The sequence below is a fragment of the Terrapene carolina genome, unplaced genomic scaffold, assembly GCF_002925995.2.
Source record: "Terrapene carolina triunguis isolate 2854851 unplaced genomic scaffold, T_m_triunguis-2.0 Scaffold88, whole genome shotgun sequence".
Classification (NCBI taxonomy): domain Eukaryota; kingdom Metazoa; phylum Chordata; order Testudines; family Emydidae; genus Terrapene; species Terrapene triunguis.
Genome location: NW_020664439.1, coordinates 50,535,786 through 50,560,173, shown reverse-complemented (window position 1 = coordinate 50,560,173; position 24,388 = coordinate 50,535,786). Strand labels below are relative to the sequence as shown.

Below are 24,388 nucleotides of genomic sequence, written 5' to 3'. Positions count from 1 at the left end.
TCAGTGTGATTCCATAGATACTATGTTCATCTGTTACAACCAGTAAGCACTGTGAAATCAGTTAAATGTTTGGATGTCTTTTTATTTATATAGACGCTGGTTTTCGATACAGAATAATCAGCTTGTTTACCAGAAAAAATTTAAGGTAGGTACTGTACTTCCAATACCCAAGAATGTGATTAATGGGAATTAGGGGGTCTGTTGATTAGAGCAGAGGAATGAAAGTTGAGAGATGCTGCCACTCACTTGCAACATGACCTTGAGCAACCCACTTAATTTCTCTGTCTCCGTTTCCCCGCCTATAAAATGGGGCAATATCAGCTTCGTAAATCTTTGAGATCCCTGAGTGATAGGTGATTCGTAAGTGCGCATTGTCATCATTGAGGCTCCTGATAGTGATTCCACGGGTAGGGCCGCATTCTAAAATGAGCACAAACGCCTCTTTTTCTCTAAAGTAGGCTGCTGGCCACTGTTAAATTTCCTATAGGATTAGTTTTTATGCCCTTTGAATTTTCTATGCAGTTTTTGTTTCACTTTCATTCAGAAATTTGTAATAGGAAGACTTTTAATTTGGGCTTTAGTTTAAATTTGTCAGTGGCAGTTTTACTTTTCATTGTTGGCTGATACCACTTTTAAAACCATCGTCTGAATTCATAGAACTTGAGAGAGATGTGGCACCTGGGCAAATCTGGTGCAATAGGTAGTTTTGTTTTTTAAGTAATCTTCTTCTTATAATTGAAAATGTTTGTGTGCGCACACAAACCTGGTTGGGGCCAGGAACATGCAGTCCTGTTTGTTTGATTGGGAGGTGCAGGTGGGCAGGTCCACATACAAATTTCTCTGTCAAAAGCTACACTTTGGTCAGATTTTATCCTACAAGGGAAGCTATGTGCAGCTGCTGCTGGACAAAGTATTCTATGATGCGCCATCAACAGCTATGTTTCCACCCCTACTGGTCTGCTCCCTGCCTACTTATCCACCTCCCACCCCTAATTAAAACAAATTCTAGGAAAGGAATACTTGGAAAGCTTTGTTGTGAAGCACTTGGGGTTGCTACACACAAACCGCCTGACACAAACCCACAAAAGCAAGGCTATGAAAAGTTAAGCTACATTTTTATATATATATATATATATATATAAAATACACCCTCTTTTCTTCTACCCACAAGCACACACCTTACTATTTTCACAGCTACGAAATACCACAGATCATGCAGAGCATCCTTAACTCTGCACCACCTGCAGCCCAGGGAGGACAACCTTCTTCATTCCCTTCAGCAAATATGCCTGTACCAAATTCTCCGTTCCCCACACAACTAACTTCTAAACCAAACACTCACAATTACTAGTGTTGGGGGAGAAGAGTCTAATAAAGGATTGTGTGCAGAAGGGCAGAAGTGGTGGGGGGCGGAGGGGGCAGAGTTAATGTTAGAAATTGTCATAGTGGATCAGAACAGAGGTCCATCTGGTCCAGTGTCTTGTGGCCAGTAGCTAGGCGTGGTGCGTGGTGTGTTGTGTAAGGTGGCTCTGGTAATGATTGGATATATGCTTGTGGGTGGACAGGAAGAATGAATGTACTGATTAGGTGGCTTAACTTTTTTTCTTTTTTCCCTTTGGGGGTTTGTTAGGTATGGGAGTGTGTGGCAATCCTAACTGCTTCATGATAATGTTTTGTGAGCGGTATTATTATTGTTGTACCACAATCACACTGTAGAACCCTTAACAAATATTATACTTTGATGCTAGTTTAAGGATTTTGTTGTTTTTTTTATGGACCAAATTTTTAAAGCAGCTTCAACCTAGCATTTGATTTTGCACTTGCAGTGAAATGTGGGCACATTTAATTGTGACCCTTCTCCGTCTGATTTGCAAGCTAATTATGCTCTTCTCAGAAAAAACAGTGGTATTCAGTTGAGCCACTCTGCTGTTTAAATGTCAGCTGTCAATCAGTCTATTTTTATAGGAAAAGGGGTGTTCTCCCAAGTCTATATTAAATTTTCATACACATTAATGTTTAACTCCTACTATGGATATCACATGCAATCTGTTTTGATGAAAGGGAAAAATTGGAAAGCAGTTGAGACTAGCATTGGCTTCAGTAAGTTTCTCCCGTCACCATAAACTTGAGTTGTTTTGTTCATTTTACCTCTTTCTAGGATAATCCCACAGTAGTCGTTGAAGACTTGCGGCTTTGCACAGTTAAGCATTGCGAAGACATAGAAAGACGTTTCTGCTTCGAGGTAGTCTCTCCAACAAAGTAAGGGGTAATTTTTTTTAAAGTTCATATATAACACAAGTTTTACATTTCAGTTTCAGACTTGGAACTCAAGAAGGCCATGTAGGGTTCTGGACTAGAGGACCTTTTGAAGTCTCTTCCAATCCTATGATTCTATGTTTTGGGAGCGGTCACAATGGGAAAAGAATCTCAATCGATTTGTTCTCTAAATTCTTGGACCTGGAGCATGTGATATTTCTGGGCAGCAGTAGTGACTATTCAGTCTGCTTTTTGCACTTGTAATAAATATGCATCCTGGCGCTCTTTATACAGTAGGACAGTTGGTAGACAGATTGCTGCTAAATGGATCAGTTGCGGGCAGTACTGTCAGGCTGCTTCTTAATAGTACAGAAAATGGCTTCCAGTTACTTCAGATAATTTCTAAATTCAGGAATAAAGCACAGCATAGATGTAATAGCTGCTTCTACAATAGTCAATTACACTTCCGTTCCCACTGAATAAAAGGAAAATACTGAATTTTTAAAAAGTCAGTAGTAGCCCAAGCAGCACCATGCAGTATAAAATACTGCCTAGTGTGTTTAGAGAGCAAAGGCAGCTCTGCATGTGCAAGAACTGGACATTCATGTCAGTTTAGTGTCCTGTGGTACAAGGCCAGCTGCTCTTGCGGGGCTCTGTGTGTGTTTTTTCTCTTCTCCATCTTAAAATTTGTCTGTTTTCTGCTCTTTCTCCCCCTATCCTGTGGCCAAATTCTACCTTTATTTGGCTTCTGCCTACCTACACTTTCTCAACCCTTCAGTTTGACATTTGATGACTTGTTTTCTCTGAATGTTAGTGTGGGCAGCAGTTTTTCCTCCTCTTTAAATCCCTGAAGTTTCCTGCCTTTGAATTCAGTCTCGTATGTTAGACGTCAGAACTCTGTGCCTTTTCGAGGACTGATGTCCATGTCCTATTTAGTCAGTCATACAGGTAAATGGGAGGTGAGGATGCAAAGCAGAAACTTCAGGATAACCACATGGAAATTAAACAGCAAATTAAACCATCCTTTGGGTTTCTTAGGCTGTTAGATTTGAGTATTTTGAGGCAGGGAACGTCTTCATTCTGTGTTTGTGAAGGGTCAAGCACATATCAGCTGTTAACAATAATAGTAACTGTGTGGTGTAGTATGAATACAAGGATGCGCTGAAGTTCCTAACATAAAACTTGCTTAAGAGTCTGGCTTCTAATGAGTGAGTCTCTTTTTTGAGCCAATTGGTCAGTTTGCTTGAATCTTAAAATCTGTGTCTTATTTCTCACAGAAGCTGCATGCTCCAGGCTGATTCTGAAAAGCTGCGGCAGGCATGGATTAAGGCTGTTCAGACCAGTATTGCTACAGCATATAGAGAGAAGGGGGATGAATCCGAGGCAAGTATATTTACCTTTCAAGATCCAATAATACAGTAAACCATTTCTGATCCTTTTTTCTTCGTGAGAATTGTAGAAGAAATTTAATTATTTTTGTAAGGTCTCTGATCTGTGTCTACTGAATTAACTTTTCATCTAATTAAGGTTATTTTGACCATTATGTTTTGAATCAATAACTTCTTTGAGTGATTATCTATACAGATTTCAGTGTTGGAGTGCATGTGCACAGATTGGGTTATTTTGAATGACCGTGTCTGTTGAGGGCTCCCAGGGCACAGGTGTGGTTCTGCTCCCACTGTAGATGAGAGAATAAGGGGCGAAGTGGCCTCAACCACCTTGCAGAGCACCAGCATGTGTCCCAGAGCCCAGGGGTAAACAATACCAACAACTACCGAGATCTTGGTCCTCATTCAGATACCAGTCCTAGCAACAATTCCAACAATGTCCCTCAGAACTACTGAGGAAATGTCAGTGGTGCCATCAGCAGTGCTCATCAGTCTCATCCTCGATAGCCCTGCAGCAGGGACAAACACCAAGGAAGCAGTTTGGATGGGACACTTGAGAACGCAGCTAAATCATCTGTGGATCCACCCCCCTTGGTTTCTGTTTGGCATCCGCCTTTATTGTTTCAAAGAAATCTGAGTTAGCATGACCTTGGACTGGTGGGCCCCAGAGGTTGTGAAGAAAGGTTCTCACCCAGTTTCAAACTGTTCACCTCGCCCACACCCATCCTCCACCTCCCGTCCCTCTTCAGGAACTCTTCTAATGAGGCACTTCTACAACTAGAAGTCGGCTCCCTACTACAACTGGGAGCTGTAGGGGAAGTTCCTCAAGAATTCAGAGGAAAATGCTTCTACTCCCACTACTACTTGATCCCAAAGAGGAATGCTGGGTGGAGACCCATCCTAGATCTGTGATGTCTGAATGCCTCCATTGATGTTTCAAGTTCTGGATGGTCACCTTAGCCTCCATCAACCCTCATTGGATCCCATGGACTGGTTTGCAGCTCTTGACCTACAGGATGCTTATTTCCACATCTAAATAGTCCTGGAATATAAACAATTCCTGCGGTTCATGGTACGAACATCCTGCTCTCAGTACAGGACCCTACCCTTTGGTCTGGACAGCCTGAGCCACATTAAAAAAAGTCCTTCCCCAATAATATTTGGGTTGGGTTATGGGGAACAGCAGCAACTGTTAATTCAGCTTGCAAATTCTCAATTTCCATGTGCACTTTAGCCAAAGAATTTTGTGACCCCCTACTAACAAAAGCTCTGCCATCTGTCCTGGCAGTATGTCTTCCTCCTGGACAAGGTCTCTCCTGACCACAGAAATTTCTGCGCCAGAATCCTTCCACCCAGGGAGTTCTTTTCCATTTACTCTGACAGCCTTTATGTGGTTCTTGCCAGGCTGTGCAGTTGCTATTTTTACAAACCCTGTGTGATAAGTGTCAATTGCCTGAGGTGCCTCTGTGCTCTGGGTAGCAGTATTTCCATGAGTTGCTTGCTGCTTGTTCCCACTCAGCACAGGGCATTTATTCCTCAGGTGCTCAGTGGAATTACAGTGATAGCACCTTCTGGGCTCTTCTGGTTTTTACAGGAGATTTGGGACGAGGACTGGAGGAATTACTTAGGGAGGTGAGCACCTACCCTCCCATCCACCCTCCTTCTTCCCAGGGGTAAAACGGGGACCCTGCTTCCTACCAAACTTACATATGGTGGGAATCCTTTGTTTCCAAGTTTGGTCTCCACCCTTTCTGTGGAAAAATACTCGCAGGCCAAGATGGGCTCCAGTACCAGGTGACATAACCACATGACCCTGCAGTGTCAAAGCAGCATCTCAGGAAGGTGAGAGATTAGCATCTTCAAAGTCCTATTGTCCTCCCTAATGGCTCATTGACTAACCAGCCAGTCTCGTGGGCATTCCCCGTGCAAACACTTTTTGTAATTGATACATAGTCTATATTCCTAACTTCAGAGACAGAAATGATACATGCATACAAATTGAATAATCACATTCAGTAAATCATAACCTTTCCAATGATACCTTACATGACGCATCGTGCATAAAACATATCTTAATTATGCCATATTCATATCATAAGCATATCTCTATGAAGAATATGGGGCGTAGTGCCACAACATCCACACTGACTCTGATGTAATATACAGAATTCATAGGAGCAGTGATAGATTGCTAGTTGGCAAAAGCATACCTGCCACAGCACAGACCTCAAACAGTGACAGACGTATGACAATTTTATGTGCATCCGGTAATGCAAGTGAAAATCTGCCTGAAGTTTCTGGGGCACATGTCATGTATGTATGACGTGCAGCTTGCTAAACCTCAACGCGTGGTTAAGATCTGTGTATTAACCCAAGAGAGACTGTATGGACATGTGGATTCCTCTCCACAGAGGGCCTTTCTTCATGAGACTAGTGGGTACACCCAGACCAGGAGTGCACAGGAGCTCCATTGTCTGCATCCCTCCCTTAAATGAATCTGATCACGAATGCCTTCACCTGTAGGTGGGGAGCACACTTGGACCAACTCCAGATTCAGGGGACGTGGTTGGCTCTCATGTCATTTCTTCATATCAGTGTGTTGGAACTCCGAATAATTCAGTTGGCATGCAGAGTATTCTTACCTCTCTTTTAGGGTCTCCCTATGCAAGTGCTTACATACAATACCATGGTGATGCACTACATCAACAGGCAAGGAAGGCCCTATCCTCCCCCTTGTGCCAAGAAGCCATGAGTCTGTGGTTATGGAGTTTTTGGCACCAGTCACCCAGTAGCTCTCCATCTCCCAGGCCTGAGGAACACCTTGGTGGGCCAGCTCAGCAGAAACTCTCCAAGAGCCACGAGTGGCCCCTCAGCCCTCCAGACAGTCTTTTGCCGATGAGGCTACCCAACAATAGCCTTGTTTGTGATGTGCCACAATGTCAAATGCCAGAGGCTCTGCTCCAGAGGAGGCGGAGTCTGGGATCCCTCACAGGTGCTTTCCTCATCTCTTGGTCTCCAGACCTCATATATGCTTTTCTCCAGGGTCCTGTGAAACTTCAGGCAGGATTCAGGGACAGTCTCCTGGTAGCCTCCGCTTGGGCCAGACACTTCTGGTACTCCTAGCTGATGAGACTGTCAGTTCAGAGGCCAGTCACCTCACTGAGTCTGCCTCGCCTGCTCTCTCAGAATAACAGTCAAGTCCTACACCTGAACCCGGAGTAACTGAACCTCACAGCCTGGATACTGGCTGGCTGATGTCCACCAGGAGGAGGAGTTTGCTGGCAGTCCTTGACATCTTGCTTCAGAGCAGGAAACTGTCCACAAGACAAACTTACCAATGTAAATGAAGCAAGGTGGATTGATTTTAAGTCACTTTTTAAATAACTGATTTTTAATAATTATTTAAATCAGCAAGCAGGAGACTGTCATCAATTTTAATCTTGTTTTGCATTTGTATTTTTTAGGTATTTTTCTACAGAAAGATTGATTCTCATTGATTGATAACTATTAAAACATGTTAATTTGTAACTAAATATAGTCTTTACCCAATTATTGTGACTAGGAGGATACACTATTATCTGCACACGTTTATTTAAGCAGTTATAGCTTAACTTACATTTATTCAGAGTATTATTTTTTACATTTTTATGTTAGAAAGTGGTGAATGATGCATTTCTTATTTAGTAAAATTAATAATTTTTTAACTTGTGATTTGTGTCAAGTTGTATTTGGATGGAAATTCAAACAATTAAAATGCACGAACATTTCAACTTGTTTATTAGTTAAATAAAATGAGCTGTATGCATAAGGGAAAAATGGTTATAAAAAACATGTCTTGCATTTAAAACTAACTGATTTATTAAACAAAAGTATTATCAATTAGTGAATTGAGCTAATTTTTTTTGGTCACCATGTCCTTCAAGATTTTAGAACTAGTAGCTTTCATCCTCTAACACCCAATTGTTGTTTTATAGATTGGGAGAGGACAACAAGCTTTCCTGCTGTTTCTTAACTATGAATGAACTAGTTTTTGAACTGAACTAGTTTAATAAACTGAAATTAAGAAAATATTCTCTGTGTACCTGTAAAAAAAGGTTACTGCTATCATAAGCTGATTTAGCACTTCAGCAAATTCTGGGTGCAGGTGCTTAGCCAGTGACTTCCACCAGTGCAGTGGCTTGACTTTCTTTGAAACTTGGCAGCAAACATGTACTGCTTACTATTGTTTAGTGTATCTGATTTTAATAGATTATACTAAGGTTAGTCCTTAACACAGGTTGTCAAAGTTTCAAATGTAAATGATTTCATTTTTTAAAAATAAACCTATATTTAAATAAAATCCTATTTTTAAAAATAAAATTTCAAATACTGATTTTTTTAATCCACCTTACTGTAGGGGGATTAACCGTGTTCATCCCTGTGTGTATTCCACATGTGACATGCATGTGCATCAAGTGCTTGCGACTCAGAAACCTTTCAAGTAGTGTCTGTTGGTCCATGCCCGAGCCCTGGTCCATGCCTGCGTCCAGGGTATAAGGGGAAGTACGAACCACCTGCCTCTGCAGTTCCTCCTTACCATCACGTGGCCTGAGTCGGAATCTCCTGTGTCTGAAGATAACTTTGCACTCTTCCTTACCTATAAATATAATTGCATCTAGTTCTTAGTCTAGTGTATTTGGTAGTCTCTTTATAGTTAGTGTAGATCAGTTTTTCCCTGCACGAGGGACCCTCTCCATTTCCCCTCTTGGGAGGAGAACTATGCCCAGGGTTCAAGAACTCTCTTGTCCTTGCTGCTTCTTGGTCAGCAATGACCATCAGCGCTATCTTTACAGCCTCAGGGAGGCACGTTTCTCTGCCCTTTCCTCCCTGGACCTGAGAGGGATGAGAGCTTCGACTGAGGAAATACCTAATGGAAAAAGCGATGAGACCTCAGTTGGATCCAGGCCATGTCCTGAAGACTTAGCCCCACTTAAACTTCCCAGGGTAAGGTGCACAGGAGCAAGTGTGACGTTTTGGAGATCACCAAGAGCAGTAAGGGGTTCTATCGCCATCTGCCCTGTAACCTCGGGTGCCTTCATGCTGTTCTGCTGTGGCTCACATCCCTGACGCTGGACTAGCTGCTGGCCTCCTCCCTGACTAAGCAACCAGTGAGCCGAGCTGCAGTGCCTTGGAACTGACAGAGTAACCACAGCCCCTGATTTACCAGCTGCTGATTTACCAGCCATGCCTATAAGTCTGGCCCCTATAGCAGAGGAGCGGATGCTCAGTGCGTACCAGTCCTGCAGCTGTGCTTGCCCTTGTGCCAGCTCTGCTCCAGCCCCGTTCCCTTCTGGCTTCAGTCCTCTGCTCCACTTCTTCCCGATGACTCTGGTTGACCCTCCGGCTCTGGCATTCAGCTTCTGTCCCTCCGGTACGGACCCTTGGCCTGTTCCTGAACTCTGTCCACCCTGGACCTAGCTCTAATCTTTCATTTCAACCACTAGGCTCAGTGGCGACACCTTCCTACAAGCCCAGGTACTTCTTGTAGGGTAACCCCAACAGCCCTTCCAGTTCCGAGTCTGCCCAGGTTCGTCCTTTCCGAGTTCTTAGGTACCTTATGCTCAGACTGTTCCCCTCCGTCAGCCCCTCGGCCATCCACTCACTTTGGCATCCACATGCCACACAGTTTGCTGCTTGGGAGGAAAAGTAAACAAAAGGTTTACTTAACAGAAAAACAGATTCAAAGCTGAAATAGTGAGGGAAAGCAAACAGTCAAGTTACACACAAAATAAACATGAACGCAACATCAGGCTTTGTTCTGTATTAGATAAAATCCCTTTTTTAATACGAGTTACCTATTGCCTTTGGACGGTTTCCCATGTATCCCCCTAGTTTGGGGATCAAGTGTTCACAGACAGCTTCCGGCTTAGACTGCTCCTCAGTTTCTGGAGGCCAACCCTCAGATACATGCCTACTTTTACAAGACTTTTCTTTTTTTTCTCTTAGTACATGGTGACTCATGGTCATGCAGAATGTGAAGACCCCCTCTTGATTTGAGAGCCAGGATGTCTCAATGTCTTTCCATTACCTTCAGTGGTCCACCATTGTCCTTTCTTGGGATGGACAATGAATCCGTACTTGAAGTTGGTTTGGTGTCAATGACTGGCTAGGAGGTGCCTCTCCCTGTCTGATTGCTCACTGTACTACTGTAAGGTGGAGCTGGAGTTTTATGGACTGAGGCTTATACGTCCCTGAAGGATATCTTCGCCCTCCCATACCCATAATCACCTGGGTTTTTGGGTCCAGTCCTTCTGAGGGACGTATCCACGTCAGAAAAGGAATCAACTTCAAGGCAAAAGAGCTACTCCACTGACCCTGAGTGGGAAATACACAATTCAGTGCTAAACAAAATCTTCATTCAGTGGGGAACTCCATCTTGGGACCCATTCACCTCTGATGTACAAGGAGTTCAACATATACCGCTCTAGAGCAGCACTGGGTCGGGACTCCAAGAGCGATGCCCTTCTACAATCCTGGATAGACCACTTGAGTTTTTTCCCCTATTTTGCTGCTGCTGTAGGTTCTATGGGAGATTCATCATGACAAAGGGCAAGTCATTCTTATTGCATTCAACTGGCCCAGGCTATTCTGATTTCCAGACCTCCTGTGAATGTCTACCCATCCACCATTCGACCCTTCCTGGATCCATCACTAGAGAATGGCAGGACCATACATCCCAGCCCATACTGTTTCCACCTCACGGCCTGGTATCTGTAAGGGGATCAGACCTAGAGCGTTCATGTTCGGAGGCTGTTCATCAAACTATTCTTAATCACAGCAGACAATACTCCACCAGAAAATGCTATCTTGCTAAATGGAGGCAGAACAAAATCATTTATCTCCAGAGACACTAGGTATTCCTGTTGTTCTAGAATACCTCCTCACTCTTGAGAAGTTGGGCCTTCCTATTAGCGTGCTGCAGGTCCACCTAACAGCAATCAGTGCCTTGCATCCTCGGGTCGAGGTCTATTCTATTTTGACTCACCCCATAACAATCAGATTCCTGAAGGGTCTCACTAGGGCCTTCCCACCAGAAGTGAAGCCAACAGCTAACTGGGACCTCTGTCTTGTACTCTCAATACTTACTAAGCCGCCCTTTCAACCGCTGGCCATGTGCTCGATGTCCCACCTATTCGCAAAGGTTGCCTCACATCAGCCAGGATGGTGAGTGAGCTAGGGACATCATGGCCAACCTACCATATGGAACTTGTCGTAAAGAAAAGGTATCCCTTTGCCTCAACCCAAAATTCATCCCTAAGGTAATTTCCGGGTTCCACATAAATCAGGTCAATTAACTTACCAGTATTCTTTCCAAAGGCTCATAACGCCAGTGAGGAGAGGAGGCTTCACTCTCACCACGTCAAATGAGCTTTGGCATTCTGCCTACAAAGAATGAAACCAATTAGAAAAATGCCTTGACTATTTGTTGCTATAGCAGAGTGAACACATGGACAAGTAATATCTGTTCAGAGACTGTCTCTGTGGATTTCTATCCTCCTTTACTGTCCGTGCATCTCCCCCCCAGGACGGTGTAAAGGCCCATTCCACTAGAGCACAAGCAACCTCAGAAGCAACTCTTTGATAAGCACCTATGGATGATATTTGTAAGGTGGCAACCTGGTGTTCCAGCCACACTTTCGTGAAGCATTACACTTTAGTCCAAGCCTCTTCTGCAGATGCAGCTTTTGGAACATTTGTTATGGACATCTGTACCACCTGCATCCTTGTGCTCCCCTGCTATTTGACTCTTGCTTACCAGCCACCCATGTGTGGACTACACAAGGATAAGCACTCCAAGAAGAAATGGAGGTTGGTATTTGTAACTGGTGGTTCTTTGAGCTACGTAATCCCTATCTGTATTCCACCACCTGCCCACTGTCCTCTCTGCTTTGGATTGGATTCACGGTAGTGAAGGAACTGGAGAGGCAAGTGGTCCACAGCTCCCATTCTAACCCTTGGTGCTGAGCACAAGGCGCTCCAGGGCACAGGCACAGACCAGCAGACGCTGCTTGCAAGCTTTTCTGATCTCAGGTGCCTGGTGCGCGTGCATGTGGGATACAGCCAGGGACCACACGTCTCGAAGAACCTACAGTGACAGGTAAGTAACGTCCATTTTTATAGCTGTGATTGAAATGTCCAGCACAACTGGGTACTGCTATGTTTAAGCCCCAGGTTTCTACCGAGAAGTTAAGGATGTTTTGCAGTTACACATCTTTCCTTTCAATTGTCTAGCAATAAAATGGTTATTGATAAATGTGGAAGCTTCCTCCAGGGCCATAGCAAAGTCAACTGCTGTGCCTCTAGTTCTTCCTTTTTTTGCCTCTTTCTAGAAACTAGAGAAGAAATCTTCCCCTTCTACAGGAAGCCTGGAATCTGGCAGTGAGTCAAAAGAGAAGTTGTTAAAAGGAGAAAGTGCTCTACAGCGGGTTCAATGTATTGGTGGTAACATCGCCTGTTGTGACTGTGGCCTGGCAGATCCTCGTTGGGCCAGTATCAACCTAGGAATCACACTGTGTATTGAGTGTTCTGGGATACACAGGTAGGTAAACCCTTCAGACATGCAGCATGGCCAAAGCATTACTTCATCCTGAGGGGTTTTTCCATCTTGTAACCTGGGAGGCAAGATTAGAGACCCCTGCATGCAGATAGAACAGTTTGATCTGCAAGAGGGACTAGTAAGCCTGCCTAACATAAGACAGTATGTTGGCATACAGTAGCTATGTATTAACAGGAGGCTTTTTTTTCTGTTTAGGAGTCTAGGAGTCCACTTTTCAAAAGTTAGATCCTTAACACTAGATACATGGGAGCCTGAACTTCTAAAGGTATGGTCATCCTTTATGAGAAAAGAATTTCTAAAAATGATAGTAATAGTTTGTAGCAGGAATTGAATTTTTTGTCTAATTGTTGGTCTAGAGCTAGGGCTTGGAAATGACTGTTGGCACGGAACAATGAGTAGTGGGCTAGGTAGCCTTGGAAAGTGAAAGAGGATTATCATATTTTTATTCACAGCATTTTCAACCTGATTTAAGCACAATAGCTAATGAAATGTGAGTTACAAACCCAACACCATTTGAAAAAAGGGATTCCAAGACTTCGCTTGGTATAGAATATTGATGTTCAAGACATTACTACAATTGCTTCAGATTTCGTGTGCGCTCGTGGGGGGGAGCGAAGGGGAGAGTTATGTGTATGTACATATTTATCAGAATGGTGTGATTAAGATCCAGTGTCACGTGATGAATAGAAAAAATGTTTTATACATTTGTGCAGTTGGATAGCTGGTCCAAAGCGCTTGTTTCTAGCTAGGATGGTTCACAAGTTATTGGGCCTTACTGCTTTTCTACTCCTAAAAAATACCCTGTAAAAATGGCAGCAGGGATGAGGGTGCGGATTTCATCGTGTTTGTGTCGTGGATTTCCACCTCAAATGTGTTCATTTTACAATTAAACACTTCCCGCCCCTTTAAAAGCCAGGTTAGCAATGTCTGTCTAGGTCTGAGTCAAGCTGCGTTCTTTCCTTCTGGCACACCACTGCCAATAACAGTTCAGCAAGGGAAATTCTGCTTGCAATGACACCTGTGCAGCCTCTGTACCAGCCAGGGTTTGTACAGGTGTAAGTGATTCTGTTGATGTATGAGATGGACTAGAACTCAGTGCATTGCCTCTTACGTGTGCAGGCTCTGCAGGACTAAGAGGAGTATATTCAGTCAAAGGTATTTTTGTGAATCAAGTGTGCAGGTATGGCTGAGTGAATAAAAGGAGGATGATTTTTACATAATCACTTTTCAGACTACAATCACACTTTAACCTGCTGCTAGTGCTTTTTTGGTACTTGCCATTTACCAGCCCAAACCATTTTTTCATCACCTCATTTGGAAGTCTGTTCTCTTATTCACCATTTTTAAAATACTTCTTTGTAACTTATTTCCTAAAAATACATTGGAGTAAAAGTCATTAGCCCTGCCCTTACAAGGTTTGTTAACAAACTATTGTAAATGAAAGTTCTCAAGAGGCCCAAACACTGCAGGGATGGGCGAGGCATGAATATCACTCAGAGAGTTAACGCCTTTTATAGTTGTGCTGATATTTTCTTGTCTTGTAGCTGATGTGTGAATTGGGGAATGATGTCATCAATAGAATCTATGAAGCAAAAGTTGAAAGAATGGGAGTTAAGAAGCCACAACCCGGAAGCCAAAGGTAGTGATTTAGTTTGGTTTTACTGATCTTCCTGTAACTAGTGCTATAAATGTTCTCCATTTAAACTCTTTGCATTGTCACTTAGCACAAATAACTGAGTTTTGTCTGTCTTGCTGATTTGTGCCCATTTTGCACCATTGCTCCTTAGGGTCAAATGCCTAATGGCTTCAGGTTCTCTTCCATCACGATTGCTGCAATCTCCTGTGGAACAGCCTATTTCTCTGTGCTGCCATTCAGCAGCCCAGCATTTACTGGGGCGAGGAAGTGAAAGTCTGCTTTTCACTGACATGTTTTTGCCAGGAAATTCTCAAAACTAACTTGATTCATAGAAGCTGCTTATGGTGGAGGCTAAAGCTTTTGTGTTCTCATCAGCACTCCACCAAATCTTCCCTTTTGGCTTCTACTTAGCTCCCTTCACCCTTTCTCCAGTCTCTTCCCCCTTCTTCTGCCCCTCTCCCCCATCCTGTCATTCTTTCTCCTCCAGCCTTAGGCTATGTCTACACTACGGACCTTACAGCGCCACAGCTGTACCACTGCAGCTGCGCCGCTGTGAGCTCTCTCGTGTAGCTGCTCTATGCTGGTGCGCGAGAGCTCTCCCACTGGCATAATTAACACCCCCTCTCCCCCCCTCAACGAGCGGCAGTAGCTGTGTCCGGGGGAGAGCATGTCCCACCACCGTAGCGCTGTCCACGCCAGTGCTTTTGTCGGTGAAACTTATGTTGGTCAGGGGTGCGTTTTTTTTCATACCCCTCACCAACAAAAGTTTTGCCAACGAAAGTACTAGTGTAGACAAAGCCTTACTTTAGCCTCCTCCACCTTATCTTCATCCCCACCAGTTCTCATGTTCATTAATTTCTCCCTCAGCTCCTTCTCTGCCACCATCTCTTTGCTGCTGACAGCATTTGTTATGACCCTAGCTCTCCTGGCATAGCTGTTATCTCTAGGGTGATCAGATCACAACACTAAAATATCGGGACACATTGGGGTGCTGTCAGCCCCGCCCACAGTCCATCCCCGCTCGTCCCAGGCTCCGCCCCAGGTCCCCCCCCACCGCGGCCTTCCTAATCCCCCGGCGCCCTGCAGGCTTGCTGCGTCCCTCCTCACTCCCCCACCCACCGCTCGCTTCCTCACCCCCACCGCCCGCTGCTCGCTCGCCTCTTCACCCTCCCTGCCCGCCACTCGCCTCTTCACCGCTCCACCGCTCACCCCCTACGGCACTGACTTCCCCTCTGCCAGGTGGGTGCTCGTCCACCCCCTGCCTCTTCCCACCCAAGCATCCGCCCCCATTCCACCCCCTTCCCCCAAGTCCTCGCCCCTGCCCTGCCTCTTCTCCACCTCCTCCCCTGTCCAGATCCTCGTCTTACTCCTTCAGGAGGCCATCATCGGCCATCTTTCTCCTGCACTGATGCTGATTCCCTAGTTTCCCCCTTTTCTCAGTCCCAGCCCTTAACCTGAGTGACTTCAAATTTTATGCTGACGATAGTCTGACTCCAGGGCTACTCACTTCCTTGCCTGCAGCTATGAAATACACCTCTACCAACTATCTCTGCCACTCCATGACCGACCTCCTCCTCACAAAACACTGCTCTTTTCTGAGCCCTCCGCGTCAGGGTTCCCTCTCTCATTGCCACCTTATTGCATTCAATGCTGGTCCCCTTCCCCCACTCTCTTCCTTCAGGCACGGTGACTCTCTGCTGCTCTTGCCTTCTCTTTCCTTCTCAGAGCTCCCTCCTCTCCTGACTCCATGACTGTGGCCTTCAGCTCCACCTTACCTAGACGTGGCTTCTTGATTCCTGGCGTCCACCATTCTGGCTGCCAAAACCAACACCAGCCCTGGATCTTTCCTCGCTCTCACTCTCTTCTTGCTCCCGCTCTCACTCTGCAAAGTACCACTAGTGGAAGTCTCATGGGAAATTTCATCCTCTTTTTTCAGTGCTGCTTTGTTCCTTGCCCCATACAATACTTCCCTTCTGTCCTCTTTTTTTATTCTCCACCACACATTCACTCTAGCTTCTTCTCAACAACCTTCAAGTAGGTATTTCTGATCCTGCCACTCTCTCCTCTCATTCCTGACCATGAAGCATGGGAAAAGCTGTCCGCAATCATATATAACAATAGGTCTCCAATCTTTCATTCTGTGGGCCACTTTATAAGAGATCTCTTTGTAGAACACTTCCAAACCCAAATTACAGTTACCTGCTGCGTGTTCTTACACAGTTTCATGCTCTGGACCACCACGCTTTGCAGATCACTCGTGGTGCATGGATGCTAGAAAGTCTCTGCTGCAGGATGCTTGACATCATTCCCACTAGTGTCTTAGCTATTCTTTAGTAACTCCAGTGATAGTGGTTTTATCAACCCTTTCGTTAGTTTATTCCTGTACTTGATTGCTCTTTCTTAGCTCATGCCTGAAAGCTGGCTGAAAAATAAAATTACCTGTTTGTCTCTGCCACACATGCTGCGGGTACCTGTTGATGGCACCCTGAGGTCAGGGAAGAGAGCATTTCAGTGTAGGTTATGCTGCAGCTGCCTACTTTTCACTTAGCATCATTCATCACTCACGTGTCCAGTCCTTATAATCTCTTAACTTTCCCAGGCATAACATTAATATTTACATAAAAATCTAAATGGACAGTATTTTATTAGGTTGCTGTTACATTTATAAAGATACAGTACGCAGATGTTTCTAAAGTATAACACTCTATCATGGGAGTGTAAGCTATTGTAAATATTGAATTTGGTTTTCTTAACTTTTTGTTCATTCACTCAACATTCTCAAAAACTCTTCTCTTGGGCTGAAACGGATGCAGGCTTACTTCGAAAGTGAACTTTAAATCTGTTCAAGAATTTTGCATTTCAGAGAGCTGGAAAATATTGCTTCAGATTTCTTAAAAAAAGATTATTTTACATGCAAATAACTCAGAGGCTGAACTGCAATACTTGGATAATGGCTTTCATCTGAATGTGTGCACCACTTACTGTGTTCAGTAACGTTAATATAACTTCACTGACGTTTGTCTATGCCAGGCAGGAGAAAGAGGATTATATCAGAGCAAAATACGTGGAAAGAAAATTTGTGGAGAGACAGCCTGCATCAGTATCTCCTCCTGAGCATGGAACAAAAGTTCTGCCTCAAAGTCAGGAGGAAAATATGCACAACATCCCTGAAAAATCCCCTTTGGCAGGTGAACAAGTCACAGCTTCTCCCACAGGTATTTACACCCCTCTATCCTTGTATCTATTAGCATGTTCTTTTAAAATGTGTTACTGGTATTATTCTCTTTACTGAGATAGCAATTCAGTAAATAAAAGCCAGAACTGGGTCTCAGTTGTTCAAAGTTTTTTTCAGAGGCTCCGGGGAAAAATAATACTTGCCCTGGAGTGTTTGATTTTAAGGGGGAGGAGCATCTTAAATTCAGAAATGTACTAACCACAGTCTTTCCTCCCTATTTTTATCCTCCTAAACTTTCCCAATAACTTCTTCCTGCCCTTTCCCCTCCTTGCTGCCTGCTTTGTGCTTTGCTAACTTGCATGTCCCCAGCGGTTGCTGTAAGTAGCGACGAGGTGAGGCGGGAGTCTCTGTTCTGTCCTGATGAGCTAGATTCACTCTTCTCCTACTTTGATACCTCTTCAAAACTGCGTAGTAGTAAGTACTACTCTCATGGTGGGTTCAGCATCTGCACTCGTGGTCCATTGTGTGGTGTGGCCATCTCCCTACCTGTAGTCCATTGTCTCCAAGCTATTGCATTGCTTCATGTTTCCATGAAATAATTTAAGCTTTTGACTTATCCTGACCTCTTTCCTTTTTATAAAATGGTTGCAGCTTGAACCACTGTAAGTGTCTGGATCAAAAGTGTAGTTTCAGATTATTTCTTTGAATACATTAGAAATATTGACTAGTTACCACTGTTCCCTTAAAAATAACTGGTCATGAATTCAGGACTAAGTGTAAGAGCTTGCTTTATTTTCATGTTGTCTGTGAGAGGTGGGTACCTTGGTAGCGTGAACTCTAATACACTTTTTCCCCTAAAAACAGTAAGAAGCAATGACAGTGGGACCCAGCACAGTGCCGACGACAGTAGAGAACACCTCGCCTCCATCATCTCCACAAACAGTTTGTTTGAGCCAGGTCCGTTTGATCTTGCACTTTAAAGACGGGACTTAAGTGATTTCTTTTTCTGCTTAAAAACATGCTAGCAAAAAGAAGACTGAGACTTGCTGGTCCCAGTAAATACTGATGTATTACTAAGATTTTCCCCTTTTCCCCTTCCTGTTCCAAGTGCCATTTTAATATAGCTAATAATTCCTGTGAGTGAGCAGCAGTATCGTCTTTCACCCATTTTCCCTGTCTGTTATCCATTCTCCCTCTCAAGTGTGGTAGCAGGAAGGTAGCTGAATTCTTCTAAATCCAGCTGGAAGATGTTTTTCTGTCTCAGATAATACCAATACTTGTGGCACCTTAGAGACTAACAAATTTATGGTGGGATGGAAATTGTTGAAATCATGAAGTTGATGGATTTCCACTTCATACGGCTAAATGCAGTGCCTTGCATGGTGACAGGTTTCAGAAGGGTAGCCGTGTTAGTCTGTATCAGCAAAAAGAACGAGGAGTACTTAGTTTTCTCTTATTTACAAGCCTGACTGCTAGAGTGAGGCCAGGCTCAGCCAGTGTGATGAGACTTTGACGTGCTGTTTGTCTGTGATGCATCTTTTTTGCTGATTTGTTGGGGCTTTTTTAGATCGTTTCAGTTCTGATCATTGGTTTGTTACACTTGGGGAATGACCCCAGCAGTTGAGCGGTGTCACCCAGGTACAGGTCATAGCCTCCAGTGTCTGTATTGGATTGGCATGTAGGATCGCCTCTTGCAGTCAGATCCCGGAGTGAATGCTGTTTTGTGGCAAGCCTCCCCAATGCATCCCGTAAGTTAACACCAGCATGGTGCACAGAGCCTCAGGGAAGGAGCCTTGAGCCACGTTGAGTTCTCAGGGTTGGAACATGGTGCTTCAGAGCAGAGCTGGCCTGGTTCAACATCTTCGTAGCTATTCTTTGTTCCATAGGTCAGCGCTGAAGGGCTGTGTCCAAGTATCATCTCTGAGTCTTGATGTTTCACCCCCTTAAACCTTCCTCAAGGTGTACGTCAAGGCTGCTTCTTCCTGTCATGCACCTCTCTTGTCCTTGCTGGCAATACAACTGGACTTCCCAGACAGGCCTTTTATTCACTCTAGTTTGCACGGGGAATTGTGCAGGAGGTTCTCTGGCCTGTGCTAGGCAGGAGGTCAGACTAGATGATCGCAGTGCTCCCTTCTGGCCTTGTAATCTGTGCATCTTGGTGCAGTTCCCTTGGGTCAGGCTGGTGGATCCGTAGCAGCATAGCCAGGTCACTAGTGTGGTTGCACCAAGGTGTCTGGAATCTCTTGCATACAGTCTGCTTTCTTTTTCCTTTTTAATTTGTCACAAATATCCTTATTCACGCCATGCTGAAGAGCTGTCTGACATCATTTTTCACTGTTATTCCCAACTAGGCTTACAGCTTGAACGATCTGTTATGCATGTTTGGCCAGAGGGCAAATCTGCAACTGTTGCTAAACTAGCTCCTGTGCAGTGGAGTTGCAGGGCAGCCACATGCAGTTCTCCTCGTGTGTACAAAGCAGTATTGCATGGACTCACTATCATGGCACAAATCCTGGTTTGTGCCATCTGCTCAACAACCATTTTCTGGGTTGAGTACACAAACTCTGCTTCCAGGTACTGTGTGTGGGGTGGGTTTTTGGCATATTCAGAGCAATCTTACCTCTCTATTCAAAACTTCGCATTACTGTTTGTTTATGCATTGTATTGACACTAGGTGGTTCCTTTGACACCTATTTCTACTGGGTTAGCTTAATAGCAAGTTTCTGTATATTACTAGTTAAGACTTTTGTATGGATGCATCCCTGGAGCTCTTCAGTTTCCTTTACAAGTTGTACCTTGGGAGAAAAGAAAATTTCTTGGCTGTGATTCTTGTTCTCTGAAATCAGATACAATAGCTAGATTAATGAGCGATGTTCCACAAGTACTAATAACTTAGTGGTTGTTAGTAGTTTTGAATGGAACCACAAAGTGACTTATTTGGCTGATGGAACTTAGCTGTGGCCATCTACGTCCCCTGATGGCATGATAGTTCAGTGGCTCAGAACACTGTTCTGCAAAGTCTGAGCTGCCATGTGCCAGAGGCCCGGATTTGCTGTGTGGAGTGATCTATTTCTGTATTCTAAGTGTATTCAGTACCTTCTGAGAGCAAGAATTACAGATAATTAATCTTCTTCCTTTCAGAAGGAGAAAAGCGAGATTCTTCTGTGTTTCATGATTCGAAACAGCTTCATCCAGGACTGCAGCTTTATCGAGCTGCCTATGAGAAGAACCTTCCTGATATGGCAGAGGCATTGGCCCATGGAGCTGATGTAAACTGGGTCAATACAGAAGAAAACAAAGTGACACCACTGATTCAGGCAGTCTTAGGGGTATGTGAATTACTGCATCTTGATTCATGGGGGGAAACAGTAGAAATATCTCTGGATAGGTGATAACAGCCAAGTATTTGCCTTGCTATCTAATGATGGCATTTGATTAGTGGCACCAAAGTTGACTATAAAATTACCTTAGAATCATAGAATATTGAGGCTGGAAGGGACCTCAGGAGGTCATCTAGTCCAACCCCCTGCTCAAAGCAGAACCAATCCCCAACTATTTTTTTTTGCCCCAGAGCCCTAGCTGGCCCCCTCAAGGATTGAACTCACAACCCTGGGTTTAGCAGGCCAATGCTCAAACCACTGAGCTATCCCTCCCCCCTTCCTTTCTCATATCCCTACCTTCCTTTCTCATAAAGTTATCTCTGAACATTTCTCTGTTACTGACCTGGTTGAGACCATATACACTGCCAGTACTTAAATGTGATATTTGAGGCCAAATCCTCCAAAGGCAGGATTTGGCCTCGGTTCTAAAGGGTTAAGCATTGAATTGGTCTTTTGTCTTTGTTCCTTAGGGCTCATTGGTTACTTGTGAGTTCTTACTGCAGAATGGTGCCAATGTAAACCATAGGGATGTGAAAGGAAGAGGACCACTACACCATGCCACAGTCTTGGGGCACACTGGGTAACGCACTGCTGCAGTAGTTGTTGAACACCCTTTCTTTCCTATATTAGTTGATTTGCAAATATACTTCTTGTGTTTTCAGCATTTCCTGGCATTTTAATACATGTTGAATAACTGAGTAGTTCTTCTTAAGGACAGTCTGACTTGGTATGCACAGCCTCTTTTCAGACTAGTATTTTCGTTCATTAACAAGCCGCGTATTGGACTGTAAAGGGCTAGACTGAAAAGCCCAGTGTCCTTTATGTAATAATATGTATTGAATGATATTTTGAAATACGTCCCATGTTCTTCTATTACCAGTTGCTGCTAACTCCTGAGGGGCACTGCACTTCTTATGAAAGTGACAAACAGATAGAACTGGTGTAGAGGGGGCTAGAACAGTCCGATTCCTTCCTGCCAACACACACCGCTCTGCTAGTGCACCTCACGTGTGTTCGAACATCGCCTAGCACAGTGGGGCACAGATCTATGACTGAGGCTCCTACATGCTACTGCAATAAAAATAAGAAGTAGAAAATAATCGTCTGACCTGCAGTGTCCCTGCTCTACACATGCTTGAACTGCTGTTGCCGAGAGACTGCCAGGCTTGCCAGAATGTCACCTCATCCCGGGAGAGTTTTGACGAAGGGAAGAAAAGCCTAGTGCCTTCTCTAGTGTAGGTGAAGGGCCCCCAGTGCTAGGCAGCTGAACAGGATTTCAAAAAGCAACTCTCCACTGCTACAAGCAGGCGCCTAACTCTAAAGACTCTTCAGCATATACATTATATCTTGTTTTGTGCTGCTCAGTGGTTGTTCCTTCGCAACATGCTGTAGGTGGGTGGCCAGATTTCTGGCATGTAAATTTAAAAAGATTGTAGAGGAGCTTTTAAACTAAGGGCTGAGGGAAGCTGACAGGTGCGAAGGAGCATCTGGTTCCGACAGAGACATCCCTTAAGGGAGGATTTATTAGAGGATATTCTATATCCTAGTAAAGAGGAGAGGATAGAAGTTGATAAAATACAGGCAGGAAATGAAAAGAAACAAGACAAAAAGAGGCCCATTCAATTATATCCGGTGAAGGCAGACAACTAAATATTGACCAGATTTGCACGTGCTTGTATACAAAAGCAAGAAGTCTAAACACTAAGATGGGTGAACTTGAGTGCCTGGTATTAAATTTTATTTTTTAGTAGTTTATGTTTAACACAACACTGTACTGTATTTGCTGCTGCTTCTTATACGGGGGGGCGGTGTCTCTGCTGCTGCCTGATTGTGTACTTCTGGTTCCAAATGAGGTGTGTGGTTGACCGGTCAGTTTGTAACTCTGGGTTTCGTAACTCTGAGGTTCTGCTGTATAGGAATGATGGAGTAGGTTGCACTGATGAGGAGTGGCACTATGTGTGAAAGAAAGCTGAGTCAAATATAGTAAAAATCTTAAATGAATCAAACTGTACCATAGAATCTCCTGGAATTTCTATCCATAGCTTGAACAATAAGAGTATAGCAGTAGGAATATACCACGGACCACCTGACCAGTGATTGTGAAATGCTCAGGGAGGTTAGAGAGGCTACAAAAAATGCAAAACACCCCAATAATAATGGGGGATTTCAAGTATCCCCATATTGTTGAGGAGCATGTCACCTCAGGACAGCATGCAGAGATAAAATGTCTAGACACCATTAATGACTGCTTCTTGGAGCAGCTAGTCCTGGATGCCACAAGAGGAGAGACAATTCTTGATTTAGTCCTAAGTGGTGCACAGGATCTGGTCCAAGAAGTGAATACAGCTGAACCGCTTGGTAACAGCAACCATAATGTAATTAAACTTAACGTCGTTGTAGGGAAGAAAATGCCAAAGAAACCCACCACAGTAGCATTTAACTTCAAAAAAGGGAACAACACAAAAATGAGGTGGCTAGTTAAACAGAAATTAAGGGGTCACAAGCTGCATGGAATTTTTTTTTTTAAACATCAGAGTAGAGGTGCAAACTGTATGTATATCTGGGGGGAAAAAAAACAAAAAAACCCGAGAGAAACCACCCCCCACTCCAAAAAAAAAAAAAAGCCACCATGGCTAAACAGAGTAAAAGAGGCAGTTAGAGGCAAAGAGGTGTCCTTTAAAATTGGAAGTAAAATCCTACTGAGGAAAATAAAGGAACATAAACTCTAATGATTCAAGTGTAAAAGTATAATTAGGGAGGCCAAAAAAGAACTTGAAGAGCAACTAGCAAAAGACAAAAATTTAACGGCAAAAGTTTGTTTTAAGAAGATTAGAAGTAGGAAGCCCGTCAAACAATCATTGGGACTTCCGGACGATCGAGATGCTAAAGGAGCACTCAAGGAAGATAAGGCAATTGCGAAGAAGCTAAAAAAAATTCTTCGCATTGGTCTTCACTGTAGAGAATGTGAGGGAGATTCCCACACCTGAGACCTTGTTTAGGTGACAAATCTGGGGAACTGTCCCAGATTGAGGTGTCAGTAGAGGACGTTTTGGAATAAATTGATAAATTAAACAGCAGTGTAAGTCACCAGGAACAGATTCACCCAAGAGTTCTGAAGGAACTCAAACCTGAAATTACAGAACTACTAACTTTGGTGTGTAACCTATCACTTAAATCAACCTCTGTATCAGATGACTGGCAGATAGCTAATGTAACATCAATTTTTTTAAAAGGCTCCAGAGTCGATCCTGGTAATTTCAGGCCAGTGAGTTTAACTTTAGTACCAGACAAATTGTTTGAAAGTATAGTAAATAAAATACAGACATAGATGAAGATGATATGGTGGAAGAGTCAATGCAGCTTTAGTAAAGGGAAATTATTTCTCACCGATCTCTTAAAATTCTCTGAGAGTGGTCAGCAAACTTTGGACAAAGTGGCTATAGAGTACTTGGACTTTCAGAAAGCCTTTGACAAGGTTCCTCACCAAATGCTCTTAAGTAAAGTCATAGGATAAGGCGGAAGGTCCTCTGATGGATTAGTAACTGATTAAAAGATAGGAAACAAAGGGTAGGAACAAATGGCCAGTTTTCACAGTGGGGACAGGTAAATAATGGGGGTCCCCTAATGATCTGCACTGGGACCAGTGCGGTTCAACATATTCATAAATGATCGGGAAAAGGGGGTGAATAGTGACGTGGCAAAGTTTGCATTTGATACTAAATTACTCAAGATAGTTAAGTCCAAAGCTGACTGCAGAGCGTTACAAGAGGATCTCATTAAACTGAGCGACTGGACAACAAAATGGCCGATGAAATTCAATGCTGATAAATGCAGAGTAATGCCCATTGGAAACCATCATCCCAGCTATGCATACAAAATGATGGGGTCTAGATTAGTTGTTACCACTGAGGAAAGAGATCTTGGAGTCATTGTGAATAGTTCTCTGAAAACATTTGC

At 43.8% G+C, this 24,388-nt stretch overlaps 1 protein-coding gene across 1 annotated transcript in view; it reads left to right on the top strand.

The window, feature by feature from the left end:
* ACAP2 (ArfGAP with coiled-coil, ankyrin repeat and PH domains 2) overlaps nucleotides 1-24,388 on the top strand; it is a 110,329-nt gene that overhangs the window by 73,511 nt on the left and 12,430 nt on the right. The window contains exons 11-20 of the mRNA XM_024213006.1: nucleotides 94-145; nucleotides 2,159-2,259; nucleotides 3,534-3,639; nucleotides 12,014-12,222; nucleotides 12,436-12,505; nucleotides 13,785-13,879; nucleotides 16,907-17,091; nucleotides 17,916-18,008; nucleotides 20,193-20,380; nucleotides 20,902-21,011. Coding sequence (XP_024068774.1) covers nucleotides 94-145; nucleotides 2,159-2,259; nucleotides 3,534-3,639; nucleotides 12,014-12,222; nucleotides 12,436-12,505; nucleotides 13,785-13,879; nucleotides 16,907-17,091; nucleotides 17,916-18,008; nucleotides 20,193-20,380; nucleotides 20,902-21,011 — 1,209 coding nt within the window. The remainder of the gene's footprint in view (nucleotides 1-93; nucleotides 146-2,158; nucleotides 2,260-3,533; nucleotides 3,640-12,013; nucleotides 12,223-12,435; nucleotides 12,506-13,784; nucleotides 13,880-16,906; nucleotides 17,092-17,915; nucleotides 18,009-20,192; nucleotides 20,381-20,901; nucleotides 21,012-24,388) is intronic.